Source organism: Piliocolobus tephrosceles, chromosome 21 (assembly GCF_002776525.5).
Source record: "Piliocolobus tephrosceles isolate RC106 chromosome 21, ASM277652v3, whole genome shotgun sequence".
NCBI lineage: Eukaryota > Metazoa > Chordata > Mammalia > Primates > Cercopithecidae > Piliocolobus > Piliocolobus tephrosceles.
In genome coordinates, this window is record NC_045454.1 from 33,831,920 (window position 1) to 33,853,136 (window position 21,217).

At 55.4% G+C, this 21,217-nt stretch overlaps 2 protein-coding genes across 2 annotated transcripts in view; both read left to right on the top strand.

Annotated features, from left to right (window-relative positions):
- Positions 1 to 6,802, top strand: part of SUGP1 (SURP and G-patch domain containing 1) — a 42,869-nt gene extending 36,067 nt beyond the window's left edge. Inside the window, exons 9-14 of the mRNA XM_023229887.1 lie at positions 3,043 to 3,149; positions 3,943 to 4,120; positions 4,515 to 4,621; positions 5,432 to 5,577; positions 6,245 to 6,374; positions 6,639 to 6,802. Coding sequence (XP_023085655.1) covers positions 3,043 to 3,149; positions 3,943 to 4,120; positions 4,515 to 4,621; positions 5,432 to 5,577; positions 6,245 to 6,374; positions 6,639 to 6,665 — 695 coding nt within the window. The 3' untranslated portion in view covers positions 6,666 to 6,802. The remainder of the gene's footprint in view (positions 1 to 3,042; positions 3,150 to 3,942; positions 4,121 to 4,514; positions 4,622 to 5,431; positions 5,578 to 6,244; positions 6,375 to 6,638) is intronic.
- Positions 6,803 to 10,033: 3,231 nt separating this feature from the next.
- TM6SF2 (transmembrane 6 superfamily member 2) lies at positions 10,034 to 19,336 on the top strand. Its single transcript, XM_023229572.3, has 10 exons — positions 10,034 to 10,207; positions 12,150 to 12,253; positions 12,832 to 12,929; positions 12,998 to 13,101; positions 13,510 to 13,592; positions 14,822 to 14,946; positions 15,530 to 15,631; positions 15,903 to 15,995; positions 17,088 to 17,207; positions 18,829 to 19,336. The coding sequence occupies exons 1-10, from the start codon at positions 10,113 to 10,115 to the stop codon at positions 19,036 to 19,038; spliced, it is 1,134 nt and encodes a 377-aa protein (XP_023085340.1). The 5' UTR covers positions 10,034 to 10,112; the 3' UTR covers positions 19,039 to 19,336.
- Positions 19,337 to 21,217: the final 1,881 nt, after the last annotated feature.

Sequence of the window (21,217 nt, forward strand, 5' to 3'; positions counted from 1 at the left end):
TGGGAGGCTGAGGCGGGCGGATCACGAGGTCAGGAGTTCGAGACCAGCCTGGCCAGTACCGTGAAAACCCGTCTCTACTAAAAATACAAAAATCAGCTGGATGTGGTGGCATGCGCCTATAGTCCCAGCTACTCAACCGGCTGAGGCAGGAGAATCTCCACTGCACTCCAGCCTGGATGACAGAGCAAGACTCCATCTCAAAAACAAAACAAAACAAAACTAGCTGGGCGTGGTGGCAGGTGCCTATAGTCCCAGCTACTTGGTAGGCTGAGGCAGGAGAATTGCTTGAACCTGGGAGGTGGAGGTTGCAGTGAGCCAAGATTGTGCCACTACACTCCAGCCTGGGCGACAGAGCAAGACTCTGTCTCAGAAAAAAAAAAAAAGATTTAAACTGCTATCTTTACGTTTGTTTACATTTCTCTGGACTGCAAAATACACTATGTACAGTCTGTGTCATAAGTTTTGATAAAGTTTAAGTTTCTGCAATGTGTATATGTTTTATGGTACTAAGTGATAAAACAGACTAGCGTCTACATATATCTTATACATTCATGATACACCTAACTTTTTCTTGATTTTTTTTTTCAGTATTTCTAGGCTACGTGGTTCATCTGATTTTTTTCGAATTGTTGCAAATCTCCAAAAATTTCTTCAATATCTTCATTGAAAAAAATCAGCATATTAAGTGGACCTGTGTAGTTCAAACCCATATAATTCAAGGTCAACTGTAATATCTAGTGTAGGTGTGCAGTAGGCAGTAGCATCTAGGTTTGTGGAGGTACAATCTATGATGCTCACACGTTGGCAGCAGCGCCTAATGATGCATTTCCAGAATGGTCCACTCCATGAAGTGATTCCTGACTGAATTTGTGTTTTTGGGTCTGAAGTGAGCCTTTTTTTTTTTTTTTAATAGAGATGGTCTTGCTATGTTGCCTAGGCTGGTCTCGAACTCCTGGGTTCAAGCCATCCTCCCACCTCAGTCTCCAAAAGTGCTGGGATTACAGGCATGAGTCACCACTCCCAGCCAGTACTTGGATTCTTTCTTGTCATAGAAAGTTCAGGAGGCCAGATATGGTGGCTCATGCCGGTAATCCCAGGACTGTGGGAGGCCAAGGCGGGCAGATCACCTGAGGTCAGAAGTTCGAGACTAGCCTGATTAATATTGTGAAACTCCATCTCTACTAAAAATACAAAAATTAGCCAGGTGTGGTGCCGCATGCCTGTAGTCCCAGCTACTCAGGAGGCTGAGGCAGGAGAATTGCTTGTTCCTGGGAGGCAGAGGTTGCAGTGAACCAAGATCACACCACTGCACTCTAGCCTGGGCAACAGAGCAAGACTCCATCTCGAGGGGAAAAAAAAAAGTTCAAGAGATGGATAATGATAAGCACAATAATCACCACAGTTTTGGACAATCACCTTTTCACCTCTCCCTTCTTAGCAGCAATTTCATAATTTCAGGGAGGGCCAGCGTATGGCCTGGTCTCTCATTTTCTTACCAAACCTACAGGGATTGGGGGTGGTCTCTTGTCATTGCATTCTGCAGATGACAGTGACTGATAGCCACTATCTCATGTCGTATGGCGCCCCACTGTGCAGCTATGCAGCCTGCACTGTGAGCAGAAACATCACCCCCTCACTCCAGCTTCACCAGCGCTCGACACACAGGTGCATGGAAGAGTCTGACGTGCCCTGTTGTGTGGCACCATCACCTGTGTTTGCAAGATGAGGACAGGACCCCAAGAGGGAAGGCAGCCTTCCCAGGTCAGGTGGCCAGCCTCTTGGACCTGCTTGTCCAACTCAGGGATGGTTGCTTGCTCAGTGCCTCCCTGGCCCCAAGGGCCTCAGAGATTCTAGGTCAAGGAGAAAAGCTACTGAATGAAGATTCTTATGCTTACCAGGGCTATAGCCAGCAACTCTAGCCAGGGTGGAGGGTACCTAGGATTGGTTTGTCACTCAAGTGCCAAACCCTAGTGCTTAGATCCAGGTGCTTCTTCAACGTGCACACACCTCAGCTCTGAGACACCCAGCGGGTGAAGAAGCTGCCCTGTGGCCTAGCTAGACAGAACAGGCTCCAAAATCTGAGGCCCAGGTTCAAGTCCCACTGGTCCATGTCCTCAGGGAGCATGGTAGACCTCACCCACCCACTCATGTGGTGGAGTGGGCCTGGGAGAAAGGGACTTTGGGCCTGCTCTAAGGCACTCAACCAGATGCTCAGACTTCAGCTCCTGCATCTCCCCCACTGGGCTCCCCCACATCCCTCAGTGCCTCGTAAACCGAGGAAGGACTAAGAGTGCAAATGTGGGCTATTCTTAGTGACAAAGCCCGAGTGTTGATGAGCTGGAAGGACCCAAGTCTTTTCCCTTCCCAGAGGACCCGCTGCACCCCTCTGCTCACCTTCTCCCCCCGGAAGCACTGTACCGCCCGAGGGATGGTGGTTTCTGTCGCCCGGATGGGGCCGTTGCAGCATCTTTCTATGTGTCAGTGTTACTGGCGCCTGCCAGGTTCCACAGCTAACGCCAAATTAAATGTCAGCTGCTCTGAGGATGGTTGGCTGCCTCCCCTGAAGGAGCGAAGGGAATCGCACAGCTGAGTCTTACGCCAGACTCTGAATCTGTGTGCGCTTACAGCTGGGGTCTGTTAGCAACGGGGCTGCCTTCTGAGAGCCAGCTTGTGAGTGTGTCCATGCATGCTGCCCACACTCCATCTCAGCTCTCTTGTCTCCAGCTCTGCAAATTCCTACCCTGTCACTCATTAGCTGTGTGAGTCCCCAAACCTCTGATTCCTGGTGTCCACATCTGTAATGCGGTGATGCGTAGAGCCTGGCTGGAGAGGTCACAAGGACATAAGATGCGGGGGTGCACATGGCAGCACACAGCACGGCCCCAAGGCTCTCACGTACCGTGTGGCACTGACAGTCGTGATGTGAGGGCCCTGTGTGCCTGGAGTGTCCTGGAGGCGTGAGACTCACAGCACACTCCAGTGTGAGAGCGAGATCAGGGTGCACCTGTCAGGCATTGACTGCCCTGTGTCTTTGGTTTCCAGTTCAGGACCTCAAGGGGCTTGGCTATGAGAAGGGGAAGCCTGTGGGTCTAGTGGGCGTCACAGAGCTGTCGGACGCCCAGAAGAAGCAGCTGAAGGAGCAGCAGGAGGTAAGACTGTGGGGACAAGGGGACCAGCATGGTCAGTCCCCAAAGAGTGTCATCCTCTACCCTCGGGTGCAGTGGTCACGGGTTCATGTGCTCGCCAAGCTCCTGCATTCAGGTGGAACCCATGGCCAGTGGGGAGGCTGCCAGGCAGGCACGTCCCCCTGCCCCAGTAGGTGGCATGCCACCCCCACTGCATTTGAATGGCCTCTCAGGCTGCCTGGGAGACCGTTGACCCTTGGGGCAGCCCCGGTGGTCTGTGATCCCTGGCCTCAGCTTTGTGGCTGCTTCTCGCTGTGCTCCAGGGCTGGTCCCTATCTATGGGATAGTCTCTACTGATGTTCTGTGTCCACAGTCCTCTTGTGTCTAGTGCAAGATTGTCCTGGTCAGCACAGGGCACCCTGAGGGACTTGAGGCCGCCCGGTTGGAGTTGGGCAGTGTCGGTGTTGGCTCTCCTGAGGAGCTGCAGGCACCTGCCTGTCGGTCCCTGGGGTCAGCTCACTCTGACCCCTCCTCCAGGCCCACAGACCCGTCACATCACCCTTGACTCTTCCAGGGGTCAGGGCCCTGGGTCACCCTCATTCAGTGGCCAAGAGGTCCTCCGTGCTCCACACCAGGATTTAGAGAACCCAGGGCGGTACTCAGTACTTGCCTGAATCCCTGCCCCAGCCCTGCCCAGGGGGTCCAGATGAGCCAGGTTCCGGTGGGGGCACGCCCTGCACTGGAGGTGGGGAGCGGGGGCGGGGCTCCGGCAGGCCACTGCACAGTGCCTTGGCTCACTGGTGAGTGTGCCCTGCAGATGCAGCAGATGTACGACATGATCATGCAGCACAAGCGGGCCATGCAGGACATGCAGCTGCTGTGGGAAAAGGCAGTGCAGCAGCACCAGCACGGCTACGACAGCGATGAGGAGGTAGACAGCGAGCTGGGCACCTGGGAGCACCAACTGCGGCGCATGGAGATGGACAAGACCAGGGGTGTGTGGCGCAGCGGGGCGGGCTGGGCTGGGTGTGGCCCTCCTCACCTGCCCTGGAAGGTTACCTGGAGGTGTCCCACGTGGTCTTGAGCTGCCATCCTGGTTCAGCCCCCAGCCTGCCCCCTGTGGCTGTGAGGCCTGGAGTGAGAGGCTCAGTCTTTCTGGGTCCTAGTTTTCTCTGTGGTGAAAGGAGCGGTCCTATCATCGTTAGGGTGGAGAGCCGCACAGGGTTCACTGAATGCTGGGCTGCCTGGCCGAGGCTCGGGCTGGGGTCATGGCCTAGCCACCTCATTCCCCGGCTCCCACTGAGTCTCATACCTTTGCCTGGGAGCCACCAGGCCCACTCCCCTCCTTCCTGCTTCTCCCTCTTCTCACCTTTCTGCTTCTCTGAGCAGAATGGGCCGAGCAACTGACAAAGATGGGCCGGGGCAAGCACTTCATCGGAGACTTCCTGCCTCCAGATGAGCTGGAGAAGTTTATGGAGACCTTCAAGGCCCTGAAGGTGAGCCAGGAGGGGCCCCCGGCTCCAGCCTCTGCTATGGGCCAGTCCCTCCTATAGCTGCCTCACCCTGCAGGCACCCAGAGTAGCCTAGCTACCCTCGATCACAGCGGGAGCCAGGCTCTCTCCCTGCGGGAGGCATCTGTTAATGACAGGCGCCGTCTGTGTAGGGAATTAGCAAACAGCAGCTCAGCTGCCGCCTTAGAAACATTTCCTGGGGCTGCGGGGTAAATTCTGCTTCCAGTGGAGCCAATTAAGCGCAGTTTATAGGCAAAGTGTTTCTCCGGCAGAAGTCCCCACGGACTGGCCTCTCCAGAACCATAGCTTAACATTCTGCCTCTGCTGCTGTTGGGCTCCTGAGGGGAGAGGTCTGACACGGCACGTCTCCCATTATCTTTTTGAGGTTTTTTATGAAACTGTTCAGGGCCTGATAGCCTCATCAGCGAGGTGGTAACCTCGCTGTCCATCTTTTGTTAGGACCTTGTACAACAAATTGCTCTCAGGACATGAACACAGGGCTTCTCTTTGCCAATGAACCATTCCTTTATCTCAGGTGGATAAGGCCTGTGTAACTCTTTCTCTTGCCCTTTTGACTTGGCCACCAGGGAGCTTGGTGCACAGTGTGGCACTAAGGCCCAGGGGACCCTGAGAAGCAGGAGGAGCTTGGTCTGTTATCAACAAGTCTGATCTGGTGAGAGGGAGGCAGATGGGCCACTGGTCCCAGCACTGATTGAAACCAAAGGCAGAAGGTTGGATTTGGGTGCCACCACAGCCCCAGCCCTGTTAGGTGACAGCTGCGTCTTCACCTTGTAGGAGGGCCGCGAGCCTGACTACTCGGAGTACAAGGAGTTCAAGCTGACTGTGGAGAACATTGGCTACCAGATGCTGATGAAGATGGGCTGGAAAGAGGGCGAGGGGCTGGGTTCGGAGGGCCAGGGCATCAAGAACCCGGTGAACAAGTGAGTGTGGCCCTGTTGGAGGGTGTGGCCATGAACTCGGGGTCCGTGGCTCCCCCACCACCTCCCCATTCCTACCCCTTTATGTCATCGCTTTTCCCTTATGGCAAAATGATCACAGCACCCCACTGCACACCCCTTGTCAGGCACAAACCTGCAGTGCAGGAGGCTGTATGGGCTGGGTCCTCCCCAGTCCCAGGGCCTCCTTCTGTCCCCTCGTGAGTATCTCCAGGCCAGGTGGGGTGGGTGTGGGTACAGATGGGTCAGGCCCTGTCTGCCTTGTGAAGGGCCTCGTTTGAATTCCCCATGAGTGCGAAACCAGTCCCAGAGATGGGCAGGAGCTGTCTCAGGTGTGAGTCTGGCCCCGAGTGCCCCCTTCGAGGCTGTCCTTGAGTAACCATCCTAATATCCCAAGAGCTACGACAGCCTTCACTGTGGGCTCCTCCTTCCTGTGTGGGACCCTGGGGCCTGGACCCCCCTGGGGTCTCCCCTTCCTTCACCATTCAGGTTCAGGCTTCTCTCTGTGCAGATACGTCCCAGCCCAGCCCCGCGCCCCAGGAGGCTGCCGAGAGCCCAGCTGTGCTCGGCCCCCCTGCCCAGAGTTCCGGCCCTAGGCCCCTTCTAACTGACACTGGCCCAGCCCCCTGCTCACATCATCTCCTCCCTGTAGGGGCACCACCACAGTGGACGGTGCCGGCTTCGGCATTGACCGCCCGGCCGAGCTCTCCAAGGAGGACGATGAGTACGAGGCCTTCCGCAAGAGGATGATGCTGGCCTACCGCTTCCGGCCCAACCCCCTGGTGCGCATGCCCGGCTGGGCTGCCTTTGCTCAGTTGACAGGAGAGGGTGGTGGTAGGAACAGAAGGTTCCCCTCCTTCCCCAGTCCAGCCAGGCTGGGTCTCACCAGCGAGCCCCCTACCAACCCCTGCATTCAAGCCCCCACCCGTCCCCCAAGCCTGCCCTGTCACCTCAAGGGTGCGAGCTCAGCTGCCCTCTGAAGGTTCCGGACAGGAGGAACTGCTGTCTTTAGCGCTAATCCCCTCCTCCTGTTTTGCCTTCCGCAGAACAACCCTAGACGGCCTTACTACTGAGTGTTCTGGAAATACATACTTTCGGAATGACCAACCGTCCCTGGACTGTGGAATGTTCCGGCCTGCATTTCTGCCCACCCCTCCCGTTGTCACGAGTGCCGTGCCGTGTAATAAAGTCCCAGTGCTCATCCACCACAGATGCCTGGTCCTGTTGCAGGAAGCCCCTCCTGTTAGCAGCGGGACCAGGCTGGGCACAGAGTACAAGATGCTGCCTCGGGGCTCTCCTTCTTGGCCTGTGGAGTCTCCATCCCTGCTTAGCTTGGGTTGCACTGGAGGGGAGGAAGGAAGAAAGCTGTTCTCAGCATAATAAAGCTGGAAGGCCAGGTGCGGTATCACACGCCTGTAATCCCAGCACTTTGGGAGGCCGAGGCGGGCAGATCACCGGAGGTCAGGAGTTCGAGACCCACGCGGTCAACATGGTGAAACCCTGTCTCTACTAAAAATACAAAATTAGCTGGGCATGGTAGTGCACACCTGTAGTCTCAGCTACTCGGGAGGCTGAGGCAGGAGAATTGCTTGAACCTGGGAGGCAGTTGCAGTGAGCCAAGATTGCACCACTGTACTCCGGCCTGGGTGAGAGAGCAAGACTCTGTCTCAAATAATAATAATTATAATAAAAAAGCTGGAGACCTGGCCACTCCTGGGCTAAAGGAATGTCAGGAACCTCCCAGCCTAGCACTGTGCTACAGGGGGAGGTTGGGGAGGGGTCTCCAGGCAGGGCCCCACCTTCCCTCAGACCTGCAGGGTCAGGTGGCTTCTGGGCACATCTGTGTGCTCTCCTGGCAGATGGTGCTGGCAGGGCCCAGCACACAGGCGATGGCTGTGGCCCTTCAGGTCCCACCAGTGTTGTAGGCACACGAGTCCCTGGGGCTTGTGTCATTAGAGGATAGGCGTGTGGATGGATGAGCCATGCCAACATGTCGGACAGCTCCTGAAAGGAAGGGCCTCAGAGCCAGAGTTTTGGAGGCAGGAGGGTAGCCCCATGGGCCACAGTGTTTGCCAAGACCCCCACATCTGCCCCAGGGCCAGAGCCCCACATTTGTGCCTGAGTCACCCTGGGATCTTGTTAAGCTGCAGCTGCTGAGTCAGCTGGTTGGGCAGGGCCCTGAGAATCTGCATTTCCATCTGCCTCCCCCCCCCCCACCCCCTACACACCCAGTGGGTGCTGCCCAGCCCCTGCAGGCACCAGGGGCTCCCTATTCACATGCTTGGTGTGGAGTCGGGCTCCTGGGCCAGCCTGTGTTCACACAGCCATTCAGCAAACACTGGGTTTTTGCTGTGTTTGTGTGGGGACTAGGTGGATAAGATCTGCCCCAGTCAGCCAGGCTGCTGGGGACGAGGTCTGAGGCTGCTACTGAGAGGAACCAGGGAGCCGTGGTGGGGCGGCCTGCAGAGTGTCTCAGTGGGGTCTGAGACCAGGGAGGTGCCAGAGGTAGTGGCAGAGCCAAGGCTGGGGTGACATGCCACCCTTTTTCCCCTCCTGACGCTGTGGCTGAGGCAGAGCAAGGAGTAACATTGGTGGGCTTGGCCTGGGTGCCCATACATGGGGGCTGCCCAGAAGGCAGTGGGCCAGGACCTTGAGCACAGCAGGGTAGCTCTCTGCAGCCAGTGGTTCAGGAGACGGGGAATCCTGGGGCTTGGTCCCAGGCATTCAGCCGTCCAAGTCACTTCTCAGTTCTCAGCGACATGGAGGCTCACCAGGCTCAGGACATGGACTTTACCCCCTGGCAGGGGATGAGGCCTCCAAATGCTATGTGCGTGTGCAGGTGCATCCTGTACATGGGACAAGGCCAGGCCCCTAGGCTGAGCCAGGCACAGACACCCTGGCCCTGTGTGGAGAAGATGGGATGGGGGTGGCAGGCAGGGCTGCTTGGAGGAGGGGATGCTGGGACACGCTTACAAGAAGGCTCATTTTGCAGACAGAAAGCAGGCCTGGGGGGTGTTGACTCTGCTAAAGTTGGGGAAAGTCCAGGGGAACCTGAACTTCACTCATGGGCAGTGGGCACCTGGGGAAGGAGGCTGAGTCAGACTTGTGGCCAGAAGACTCTTGTGGCCCAGTTGAGAAAGACCTGTAACCCAGTTGGCATCACGCTAAGGGGCTGCGTGCAGGAGCCTGAGGTAGGGGCAGGGGTTAGAATTTGTGCCAGCTGCAGACTGGGCTCCCGTGGGGCAGGTGTCAGGTGGGCATGGTTCACCTTGCTGTCTGCAGCATCCGCAAGTACTCCACATGGGCCAGAGGGTGGTTGGAGGGGTGACAAAGACAGATGGTCTCCTCCTCATTCTCCCCAACAACACTGCGGCCCCCTCCCAGCTGTTCAAAACCACCCACAGCCTCTCACAGCTGTCTCACTTCTCATTACACCCCAGCAGAACCGACCTCCTTTCCACTGCTCATTTCCAAGCCTAAGCCTAAGCCATTTTCCTCCCTGCCAGGAACACCCTTCCCAAACTCTTCACCAAACTGGCTCCATCCCGATATTCTAACTTCAGCCCCCACCCCCTAGAACCCCTTCCTTCTACCCTCTCCCCTACATGAAGAACCCTCAACCCAGGACTAGCCTGCAAAGGTACAGCCCTGGAGTACACTTAAAGACCCCTCGTGGTGGCTCACGCCTATAATCGCAGCTCTTTGGGAGGCTGAGGTGGGAGGATCTCTTGAGCACAGGAGTTTGAAACCAGCCTAGGCAACAAAGCGAGACCCCTGTCTTTACAAAAAATAATTAGCTGCACGTGGTGGTGCATACCTGTAGTCCCAGCTACTTGGGAAGCTGAGGTGGGAGGATCGCTTGGGGCTGGGAGTTCAAGGCAGGCCACTGCACTCCAGCCTGGGTGACAGAGTGAGACCTCCTCTCAAAAACAAACAAAAAAAACACCTCACACCTGCCTGGAAACACGTTTACATTTGTGGTGGCCACTGTGTGAAAACTCAAATCTAAGCCCACTGAAAGGCATTTTGCGCCCAAGAGCTGGAAGTCGCTCCATCAGCGCGCACAGGCAATGCCCACTTGATCTTTGGGTGGGGAATGCAGGGGTTTAGAAGGGCACAGTCCAGGAGAACTAATTTCCTTAGAACGAAGTTGTGGGGCAGGGGAAAGAGCGGGCATGCCAGAACCTCCAGGGTGTACCCTTTGGCCTAAGAGCAGAAACATCCGGAGGTGTTGTGTCCCAGCCTTTGACAGAGAGGGAAACTGAGGCTGGGCAGCGGGTGGGGTGTCCATGGTGAGGGGCGAAGGGGTGGGGCAGCTGCCAGGGGGAGGACCTGGGAGGGGCCTTGGAGGCTCCCCAGGAACACGCAGGGCGGGTCACGGCCGCCTGCCCAGTGCGCAGCGGGGGGCGACCTTTGTGCGGGGCGGGTCCCTGGCAGCCCCGGCCTGGACGCGCCGCCAACGAGGAGCCGAGCGCCCTGGAGAACGTCTGGGGCTGAGCTGGGGTCCAGCCGCCGCCGCTATGGACATCCCGCCGCTGGCCGGCAAGATCGCGGCGCTGTCGCTGAGCGCCCTCCCGGTGTCCTACGCGCTCAACCATGTCTCGGCGCTCTCGCAGTGCGTGCGGGGAGGGGCTGGGGCAGCCTTCGGGGACAATGGGGGCGGGTGGGGGCTGGGAGGACAGGAGGTGGGCTGGAGGGAGGATGCATGGTCCGCGGACCTGGCTCCTGCGAGCCCTGCGCCCCAGCTTAGCTCCGACCCGGCAGGATTGGGCCTGGGCCAGAAGAACACCCCCGTCTAACCGGAAGTCCCCTTTCCGCGGTGCTGGAGGCTGGGGTGTGGCCGCTCCTGGGATGTTTGGGGCCTGGGGAGAAGGAATGATGAGGAGAGTCCCCACAAGCCAGAGCTTTGGAGGGTTTCTGAGGTTTTCCCAGGGATGCGCCCTACGCAGGCTCCAAAGTCGCCAAGGGTAAAAGTATTGTCCCAGATAAGGCCCCAGGTACCTGGCTCCTGCTGACACACACACACACACACACACACACACACACACACCCTGCTGCGTTGCCTGTCTCAGGCAGGCCTGTGACTTTCCTCTTGTTCAGGACTGGCTAACCCTGTGCCTAGACTCAGTTTCCCCTACTGGTTCCTGTACCTGGTCCCTGTCTCCTAACCCTAGATTCTAGCCCTGTGGGTCCAGCCACCGGATAGCGGGCATCTGCAAGCCCCTCGCACTTCTAAACCCAGCTCAAACCAAGCCATAGGGTGGAGAGAGTCTTAACCATGGGCCTGCTCCCTGGGTGGGAATACCCATCTCCATCTCCTGGGATCCTGGGTAAGCCTCAGTTCCCTGATTAGTGTCATGGGCACAATCCTAGATCTCATCTCATAGCTACGGTTAAGGATTACAAACTGTGTACAAAGATTTGTCCTGGTCTCATCTGAGTACTATAATGTCATCGTTAGATGGGGTCAGGATGGAGACCTTGGGTTCTGAGGGGATCATGAGAAAACAGGGGCCTGGAGAGTGATGGACAGAGTCTTGCTGTGTGACCCTGGACAACTGGACAGTAATCCCATCCTCTCTAGGCCTGGATTTGCCCACCTGGGTTGAGGGCTGCCCAGAGACCTGGCTTCTGTTATTTATGCAACTGGTTGACCTGTCTTATCAGGTTGGGGGTGCAGATCAGGGCAGGGGCAAGGTGGAGTTAATAGAGGCATTTGGACTTTAGCTGGGAGGAGCTGGGAGTGTCAGACAGTGAAGTCTACAGAACCGAGCACTCGAGACCCTGTGGCTTGGGAGCTGGGCCTGGCCACAGAGGGACTTGATGTTGCCGAATGACTGAACAGACTGAGTTAAACACATAACAAATAATGGGATAAATGGTAAAGTCAGAAGGGGCAGACCAGGCGTGGTGGCTTACGCCTGTAATCCTAGCATTTTGGGAGGCCGAGATGGGCAAATCACCTGAGATCAGGAGTTCGAGACCAGCCTGGCCAACATGGTAAAACCCCGTCTCTACTAAAAATACAAAAATTAGCCGGGCGTGGTGGTGGACACCAGTAATCCCAGCTACTTGGGAGGCTGAGGCAGGAGAATCGCTTGAACCCAGGAGGCAGAGGTTGCAGTGAGCTGAGATCACACCACTTCACTCCAGCCTGCATGTCAGAGCTCCATCTCAAAAAAAAAAAAAAAAAAGAAAGAAAAGAAGGGGCTGAGGAATGTCCCCTCTGTAGCTGGCTCAAGTTAAACAGTGATCCTTTCTGGGGAGTCAGGGAGGGCTTCATGGGGGAAGGACAATGTGGATGGGCCGTGAAGGATGAGTAGGAGTTTGCCAAGTGGAAAAGGCTTCTGGAAGCAGTTTCCAGAAGGAAGAAACAGCCTGGGCAAGGGCCTGGCACAGGGTGAGAGCAGTTTCAGGGAACAGCATTGATGGATGAACAGACACTTTAGTCGCTTCCCCTGGGGCTTCCAGGAGTCTGTCCCTTCCCCCACCAGGGAGAGTGGGGCAATGCCTCAGCACTAGGCCTGGCCTTCCTGACTTGGTTTCCCTCTCCACAGTCCCCTGTGGGTGGCATTGATGAGCGCCCTAATCCTGAGTCTGCTCTTCATGGCAGTCTACAGCTTGTCCCATGGCGAAATCTCCTATGACCCACTCTATGCTGGTGAGTCAGTGGGAAGCTGTGGGGAAGAAGACTGTCCAGGCAAGGGCCTCCACCCTCAGACTTAGGGGCCATCGAAGGTCCTCCTCCATCAGACTGGGGGCCCTTTAAGAGCTCCCATCAGACTGGAGACCTCAAAGAGATTTGAACACTCCCATTAAACTGGGGAACTTCAAAGAGCCTCCCCTTTGAGACCTGGGGCTCCTGAGAATAGGGACTGCATCTCCCCCATCAGATTGGAAGCTCCTGAAAAAGAGTGTACTGCCTCATCACTTTGAGATCTCCTGAGGGCGGGGACGGTTCCTCTCCCATGAGACTGGGGACTCCCAAAGGCAGGCACTGGTCCTCCCAATCAAACCAGGGACTTCTGAGGGCCAGGCTGTGTCTCCTCCATCAGACATGCAGAATGAGGCGGGACAGTGGTCATGCAACCTTTGGGGTTGGGGCAGGGACTGGGCCTGGAGTCCTTGCCTGAAATAATCTCATCCCTGACCTTAACTTCAAGCCCTGCCCACACTGAGCCCTAGCCCCACCCATGTGTGTCCCCTCCCACACCTGACCCGGCCGCCTACTCACTGCAGTTTTTGCCGTCTTCGCTTTCACCTCGGTTGTGGACCTCATCATCGCTCTTCAGGAAGACGGCTATGTGGTGGGCTTCATGGATTTCTACACCAAGGAGGTACTTAGGGGACGGCCAGGGATCCCCCTGCCCCACTGCCCGTCTGAGCCTCCCTCCTGCCCCCACAGGGAGAGCCGTACCTGCGCACAGCACACGGAGTCTTCATTTGCTACTGGGATGGCACCGTTCACTACCTCCTCTACCTGGCCATGGCCGGCGCCATCTGCAGAAGGTGCAGGAGCCAGGGAGAGGGTGGACCCTGACCCTGGGAGAGAAGTTTCATCCTCAGATGGGGCCCCAGGGCAGGGTGGAGCCAGAAGTGTCTGTAGGAGAAATCAGGATGCCCCTCTAGGGCTCCAGCCAGGGGTGTCCGGGAGAAGGTTCCAGGAAACGTTTCAGGTGTAGATGGTGGCGTGGCATTGCTTATATCCACCCTGTGTCTGGGCAGTCACTTCTTTTCTTGGACAGAGGGTCTCACTGTTCATTCCCCTGTTCAACTCCCTGTTGTCCCTTCCATCCTGGGCAAAACTGAAAGGCACCCAGAGCTGGGAAGCCCACAGTGGTCTCTGGGCCCTGGTTGGGGCTCTGAGATTACAGAGTGATTGATTACCTGCTGGTCACCCCTCCATCCCCTGCCCAGGAAGAGATACCGGAACTTTGGACTGTACTGGCTGGGTTCCTTCGCCATGAGCATCCTGGTGTTCCTTACAGGAAACATTCTTGGTAAGGACAAGGCTTCGGGAAATCTGGTCTCTCTTGGGCTAGGTCACTGCCCTGCACCTAGAAGCACCCCCACTGGATCCTCCACCCCTTCCCTGATGTCTGCAGAGGCCCCACCTCCCTCTTTGCGTGTCCACAGCCTCAGTCAGCAGCCCACCCCTTTCTGGTCCCCATTTCCTCTTGAAAGGTGGGGGAATCCAAACTCTACTTCCTCCCCAGGCAATGGTTCCCAGCCCCAAGGGTTTGACCCAGAATGCTCTTGACACAGGAAGGGAATTTTAGGATGAATCCTGGGGACAGGGTGAAAGCTTCAGGAGTAGGGCTTGGGAGGTAGAGCAGTGAAAGCAATCCAGGAGGCTGGTATAGCAAAACCTCAGCAGAGGGAACACCCAAGGTGTATTCGTAGGAAGCAAAGAACCCACTGGAAGGTAGGATCCATATTCAGAAGGTAAATTGAGGCAGGCTAGGCTGAGGAGCATGGACATCATCCTGTGGGCACTAGGGAGCCATGGAGGGTGGTGGAGCTTGACTGAGGATGGTATTTCTTTTTTTTTTTTTTTTTTTTTTTTGAGACGGAGTCTCGCTCAGTCACCCAGGCTGGAGTGCAGTGGCGGGATCTCGGCTCACTGCAAGCTCCGCCTCCCGGGTTCACGCCATTCTCCTCACCCGGCTAATTTTTGTTTTGCATTTTTAGTAGAGACGGGGTTTCACTGTGTTAGCCAGGATAGTCTCGATCTCCTGACCTCGTGATCTGCCCGCCTTGGCCTCCCAAAGTGCTGGGATTACAGGCGTGAGCGACCGCACCCAGCCAAGGATGGTATTTCTGAATCGAGATGTCCAGCTAGAGAGACCGGGTGCGCTGGTTCACACCTGTAATCCTTATGTTGCTCAGGCTGGTCTCGAACTCCTTGGCTCAAGCAATCTGCCTGCCTCATTAATCATTTAAGCCGAGGAGATCAAGACCAGCCTGGGCAGCATGGTGAAACCCTGCCTATACTAAAAATACAAAAATTAGCCAGGCATAATGGTGTGTGCCTGTAATCCCAGCTACTTAGGAGGCTGAGACAGGAGAATTGCTTGAACCTGGGAGGCGGAGGTTGCAATGAGCCAAGATTGCACCACTGCACTCCAGTCTGGGTGACAGAGCAAGACTCTGTCTTAGAACAAACAAACAAACAGACATCCAGCAGGGTTCTGGCATGGCTGACGCCCTCTCTCCTGCACCATGGCAGGCAAATACAGCTCTGAGATCAGGCCTGCCTTCTTCCTCACCATCCCCTACCTGCTGGTGCCATGCTGGGCTGGTGTGAGGGTCTTCAGCCAGCCCCGGGCGCCAACCTGCTGCACTGCCAACACGGTGAGTGCCTTGCCCCTCTTAGGCTTTGTCCCAACGTGCCTGAACCTTCCCCGTGTGAGTTGCTTTTGGTCAAAGACTTAGTTTCCGTGGAATGATCTCCTTTGTCATAAGAAAGAAGCAAGGGCTGGGTGCGATGGCTCATGCCTGTAATCCCAACATTTTGGGAGGCCAAGGCTTGAGGATCGCTTGAGCCCAGGAGTTGGAGACCAGCCTGGGCAACACAGCCAGACCCTGACTCTACAAAAAGTTAAAAAATTAGCCAGATGTGGTGGTGCATGCCTGTGGTCCCAGCTACTCGGGAGGCTGAGGTAGGAGGATCACTTGAGCCCAGGAGATTGAGGCTGCAGTGAGCTGAGATTGGCCACTTCACTCAAGCCTGGGCAACAGAAAGAGACCCTGTCTCGGGAAGGAAAAAAAAAAAAAAAAAAAAAAGAAGGAAGGAAGGAAAGAAAGAAAAGAAAAGAAAGAAAGGAAGAAAAGAAATAGAGGAGCCTTAGGAGCCTTTATATACCTTTTGAATACCTACTGAATACCTCTCATTGACTACCTCTTATGCTGTCTCTGTTTCTCTCCCCTGGGGCAGGTGCAGGAGGAACAAAGAAAGGGACTCCTGCAGCGTCCGGCTGACCTGGCCCTTGTTATATACCTCATCTTTGCTGGCTTCTTCACTCTGTTCCGGGGCCTGGTGAGTCCACACTAGTCAGTCTCTCCATCCCCTGCCTCCGGTCTCCCTTCCCTGACCCACCTCTCCCATGCTGCCCTTCTTCCTGTTTGATCATCCAAGGAAGTTCTTCATCAAGTCTAACCTGAGTGTTCCATGACAGAGCCCCATTTCTCCCAGCCCAATTTGAGCTGGGCTGGGAGAGGGCAGAGCAAGGGGTGTGGACCTGGAAGGGTGGGGGAGGTTTCCTGTGGGAGGGATGTGTGAGGGTTCTTGGTATGTCTGTCTACTCCAGGTGGTGCTTGATTGCCCCACAGATTCCTGCTTTGTCTATATCTACCAGTATGAGCCATACCTGAGGGACCCTGTGGCCTATCCTAAGGTGCAGGTGAGAGGGGAGTGGGGAGAAGACCACACCCCTGCCTTGGGTAGGGGTCCTCTGGGCCTCTTTGAAGCAGGTGTCAGAAGCACAACTCAAGCAGGCAGAAGGCCATATGGAATTTACTGTCCTACCAAAAAAAGGACAGATGTGGTCTTCAGGTATGGCTGGATCCAGGTGCTCAAGGTGCAGACTCTGGGCTCTTCTTTTCTTTTCTTTTCTTTCTTCTTTTCTTTTCCTTTCTTTTCTTTTCTTTTCTTTTTTTTTTTTTTTTTTTGTGTGTGTGTGTGTGGTTTTTTGTTTGTTTGTTTGTTTTTGTTGTTTTGTTTTGTTTTGTTTTTGAGACAGAGTTTTGCTCTTGTCGCCCAGGCTGGATTGCAATGGCGTGATCTCGGATCACTGCAACCTCCACCTCCTGGGCTCAAGTGATTCTCCTGCCTCAGCCTCCCAAGTAGCTGGGATTACAGGCGTGCACCACCACACTTGGCTAATTTTGTATTTTTAGTAGATACAGGGTTTCACCATGTTGGTCAGGCTGGTCTTGAACTCCTGACCTCAAGTGATCCACCCCACCTTGGTCTCCCAAAGTGCTGGGATTACAGGCGTAAGCCACCGTGCCCGGCCTCTGGGCTCTGCTTTCTTTGCATGGCTCTGCTCTCAGGCAGTCCCTTTATGGGGTAGCAGAGACAGCCTGTGGCAGCTCCAGGCTTCCATGCACCCCACTCAGCCACCCCAGAGCATTGTGAGCCCTTATTACCCCCGAGCTTAAGCACAAGTCTTAGGCAGGCTCAGATTGACCCAGCCTGAATCACTTGCCCCTCCCTTACTGAGCATCACGGAGAGGGGGCTGGAATGCTCCGACTGGCTAGGCCAGAGTCGCATGCCACTTCCAGAGAAAGGTTGGTAGGTTTGGTGTATGTGTTCGGCGGGTGGGGGCAAGGATCTGCAAGGGAAATAGGGGAGCACTTTGCAGAGAGCCTGGGTGGGGTCTGAGGCCATCCAGATCCTTCCTTAGGGCCTCCACCTCGGGGGTCTCAGGAGGCCCACCTGGGGTAGCTGCTCATCTCACAGGCTGGTGCCCCTGTCCTCCCACCCCTGCAGATGCTGATGTACATGTTTTATGTCCTGCCTTTCTGCGGCCTGGCTGCCTATGCTCTCACCTTCCCTGGTTGTTCCTGGCTGCCAGACTGGGCCTTGGTGTTTGCTGGAGCCATCGGCCAGGTGAGGTGGCGGGTGGGTGGTTGAGCAGCCATGTGGGAGGGAATTTCTGTCTACTCATCAACGACTTTGGTGTCCTCCCTGGGCACTGTAATGATGGGTCCCCAAGAGACCCCAGCCCCAGGCCCGGTATCCCAGGATTCCCTAGTCTAGGAGAGACAAAGCCAGATACAGACACTCCAAGCCCCATGAAAAGAGGTACAGGGACTGTGAAGGATTCCAAAAGGGAAAGGTTTCCTAGAAGCAGGGGCATAGGAGCTGGGCTTTGATGTACGGGGATGAGTTCTCCAGGCAGGGAACGGCATTCCAGGAATGGGAACAGCATAAGGAGAAGCACAGAGGGAGGGAGTGATTTAGCAGGGCCATAACATGGGTAAAGGCAGAGAGAAGAGAAATTGGCAGCTAGATGCTGAAGGCTTTGAACTCTGGGACTGGGGGCTTGTACTGAGGGTGATGGGGAGTTTGAGGAGGTGTTTGAGCAGTGGGGGCCCAGTCAGAGCTAGGAGACTTTTTCTGGGTTCCTGATGAAAAGTGCTAGAGCCTGGGCCCTGGCCAGGGAAGTAGGGACCAGGAAAACGTCTAGAATCCACAGGATTTGTGCCAAGACCTCTGGGATGGGGAAGACTGGGAGGAGGATCTGGAGCCAGGTCAGAGAAAGATGGGGTGCAGGGCCCAGGAGATGAGGTTAGGCAAGTGGGGAGGGACTCACAGACAAGTGGACGAGCACGGGGGGAGGCGGGGACAGACAGGACACATAAGGGTAGGAATCTTTACAGACAGAAGGCCGGGCGAGGTGACTCACACCTGTAATCCCAGCACTTTGGGAGGCTGAGGTGGGAGGGCTACTTGAGCCCAGGAATCTGAGTCCAGCCTAGGCAACATGGCAAAACCTGTCTCTACAAAAAGTACAAAAATTAGCTGGGCATGGTAGCACGTACCTGCTGTCTTAGCTACTTGGGAGGCTGGGATGGGAGGACTGCTTGAGCCCAGGAGTTTGAGGCTGCAGTGAGTCATGGTCGTGCCACTGCACTCCAGCCTGGCCAACATAGCAAGACCCTATCTCTAAATAGATAGATAGATAGATAGATAGATAGATAGATAGATAGATAGATAGATTAGATAGATTAGATAGAAATTTTAAAAATAAGCCAGGCATGGTGGCTCACGCCTGTAATCCTAGCTGGCACTTTGGGAGGCCAAGGTGGATGGATTGCCTGACCTCACAAGTTCGAGACCAGCCTGGGCAACATGGTGAAACCCCATCTCTATTAAAAAATACAAAAAATTAACTAGGCATAGAGGTGCGCGCCTGTAGTACCAGCTACTCAGAGGAGGCTGAAGCATGAGAATCGCTTGAACCCAGGAGGCAGCAGAGGTTGCAGTGAACGGAGATTGCACCACTGCACTCCAGCATGGGCAAGAGAGTGAGACTCTATCTCCAAAAAAAAATAGAGAGAGACAGACAGATGGACTGGAGATGGGAAACAGGTAGATGAGCAGAGCCCAAGAGGTGAGGATGGGCATCCCCTGGGCTCTGCCTGACCTACCTGGTGGGCCGTCGGTGATGCTGGGATTTCGGTTCCTTCCTGGCCCCTGACATCCATCTTTCCTGTTTGGCTACCAGGCACAGTTCTCACACATGGGGGCTTCCATGCACCTGCGCACACCCTTCACCTACCGTGTGCCTGAGGACACCTGGGGCTGCTTCTTCGTGTGCAATCTGCTGTATGCACTGGGCCCCCACCTGCTGGCCTACCGTTGCCTTCAGTGGCCTGCATTCTTCCACCAGCCACCACCCTCCGGCCCCATAGCCCTCCACAAGAAGCAGCATTGAGAAGGCTATGGACTTAGGACCCAGGACTCTGTTTACGCACCCAGCCAGCCCTACCTGGGGAAGTGGGGGTCGGGTGTTTTAGAGACAGGAGGGACATCTCCAGGTGTCGTTAGTCCTGGCTATGGAGGTTTCAGTCCAGTGGGTGCGATGGAGACCAACGACCAAGTGTTCCTGCAAGGAGAGCCTCTCACAGCTGTCACCATGCTTCAACCCCCACACGGACGCTTCCACCCCTTCCAGAATTTACCCATCATCCCCCCATAGATCCTTTTAGTAAAAACCCTTTCAATTTCCAAAATATCACTGCCTAAGTGTTTCAGGGTGCAGGGGCGAGGGACCCTCTTCTTGGCCCCCGTGAGGGCCCATCCATCACTGCCATCGTGGTTGCCAGGAGCAAGAGGTTCTGGGATAGCAGAAGGTGGCCTCTGGTTGGTATGCATGGCTCCATCTTCCAGATGGGAAAACCGAGGGTCAGTATGGACAAGAGACCTGCCCAAGGTCACAGCCAGAGAGAAAAGTTCCTGCTCTACCAATAAATCATAACCAATAGCATGATACATTTATTAAGCACCTACTGGCCGGGCGCGGTGGCTCAAGCCTGTAATCCCAGCACTTTGGGAGGCCGAGACTAGCGGATCACGAGGTCAGGAGATCGAGACCATCCTGGCTAACACGGTGAAACCCCGTCTCTACTAAAAAATACAAAAAACTAGCCGGGCGAGGTAGCGGGCGCCTGTAGTCCCAGCTACTCAGGAGGCTGAGGCAGGAGAATGGCGGGAACCCGGGAGGCGGAGCTTGCAGTGAGCTGAGGTCCGGCCACTGCAATCCAGCCCAGGCGACAGAGCGAGACTCCGTCTAAAAAAAAAAAAAAAAAAAGCACCTACTGTATACCTTGACTGCTACATGCTGGATCTCACTCCTTATTCCAGATGGGGAAACCAAGGCTGCAGGTGAAGGTCCTGGTCTGAGATCATTCCCCTCCTCAGTCCCTGAGGCATGGTTGAGCTGAGATGGAGCCCCAGCGTGTTGGACCACAGAAACCTCAACCCTGCCTCTGCTATCTGGTCGAGCTGGGCTCATTTTAGGGTAAACTGAGTCCTGGAAGGAAGCCAAGGTGTTGGGAGAAAGACTCAGTGTTTCCTAGTGTTTGATTTTTGAAGTTGGGTGAAAGGCCATGTTTAGGGGTGACTTGGGCCTGGAGTAAATCAGGGACTTGACCAGATGTCCCATTTTCTTTTCTTTCTTTCTTTCTTTCTTTTTTTTTTTTTTTTTTTTTTTTTTTTGAGTTGGAGTTTTCGCTCTTGTTACCCAGGCTGATATGCAATGGCACAATCTCGGCTCACTGCAACCTCCGCCTCCCGGGTTCAAGCAATTCTTCTGCCTCAGCCCCCTGAGTAGCTGGGATTACAGGCATGTGTCACCACACCTGGCTAATTTTATATTTTTAGTAGAGACATAGTTTCTCCATGTTGGTCAGGTTGGCCTCGAACTCCTGACCTCAGGTAATCCTCCTGCCTTGACCTCCCAAAGTGCTGAGATTACAGGCGTGAGCCACCATGCCCGGCCTAGATGTCCCTTTTTCTTGCCCCTCCCAACCCCTACCGGAGATCTATTGTATGTCTGGCTATTGGATCTTCACCAAAGGGTCGGCAACAGGCTCAGAGAGGCCAACTGTCTCCATCAAGGTCCCACAGCCAGTGAGGGGCAGACTTGGATTGGGGCCTGTGGCTCCAGGTCACAGCAGAGTGTGATTATCGTGAGGCCCCCACCCTGCACAGTGAGCACCTTTGGGGTGCTGGAGACCAGGACTCCACTATGACTACCCAATGGACAGATGGGTAAACTGAGGGCTGCAGGTCAAGTGATCTCTTTCACCAGATCCCCCAGGTCCCCTGCCAAAGCACAGTAACCATGACAGAAGACTCAGCCCCCTCCTCCATTTCAAAGATGGTTAAACTGAGGCTCAGAGAGATTCTTCCCTGGCCTAAGTTCAGCTAACAGGGCGAGGGAACTAGCTCTGCACTCCAAGCCCAGAGCGCTTCTTTCTCCGCCCGCGCTCCAGCCACCTCTCCAGGGGAGCATGGGCCGCCGCGGCCCCTTTAACACACCCCGCCTTGCTCGCCTTCCTCCTCCCCTTGCAGGCAGACGCCGGGATTGCGCCGCCTGCAGGGACCTGCCC

Coding starts and splice junctions, on each gene's coding strand:
- TM6SF2 (XM_023229572.3), top strand. CDS start 10,113: ATGGACATCCCGCCGCTGGCCGGCAAGATCGCGGCGCTGTCGCTGAGC. Junction 15,632..15,902: donor TCACTCTGTTCCGGGGCCTG/GTGAGTCCACAC, acceptor TGTCTACTCCAG/GTGGTGCTTGATTGCCCCAC. Junction 15,996..17,087: donor TGGCCTATCCTAAGGTGCAG/GTGAGAGGGGAG, acceptor CCACCCCTGCAG/ATGCTGATGTACATGTTTTA.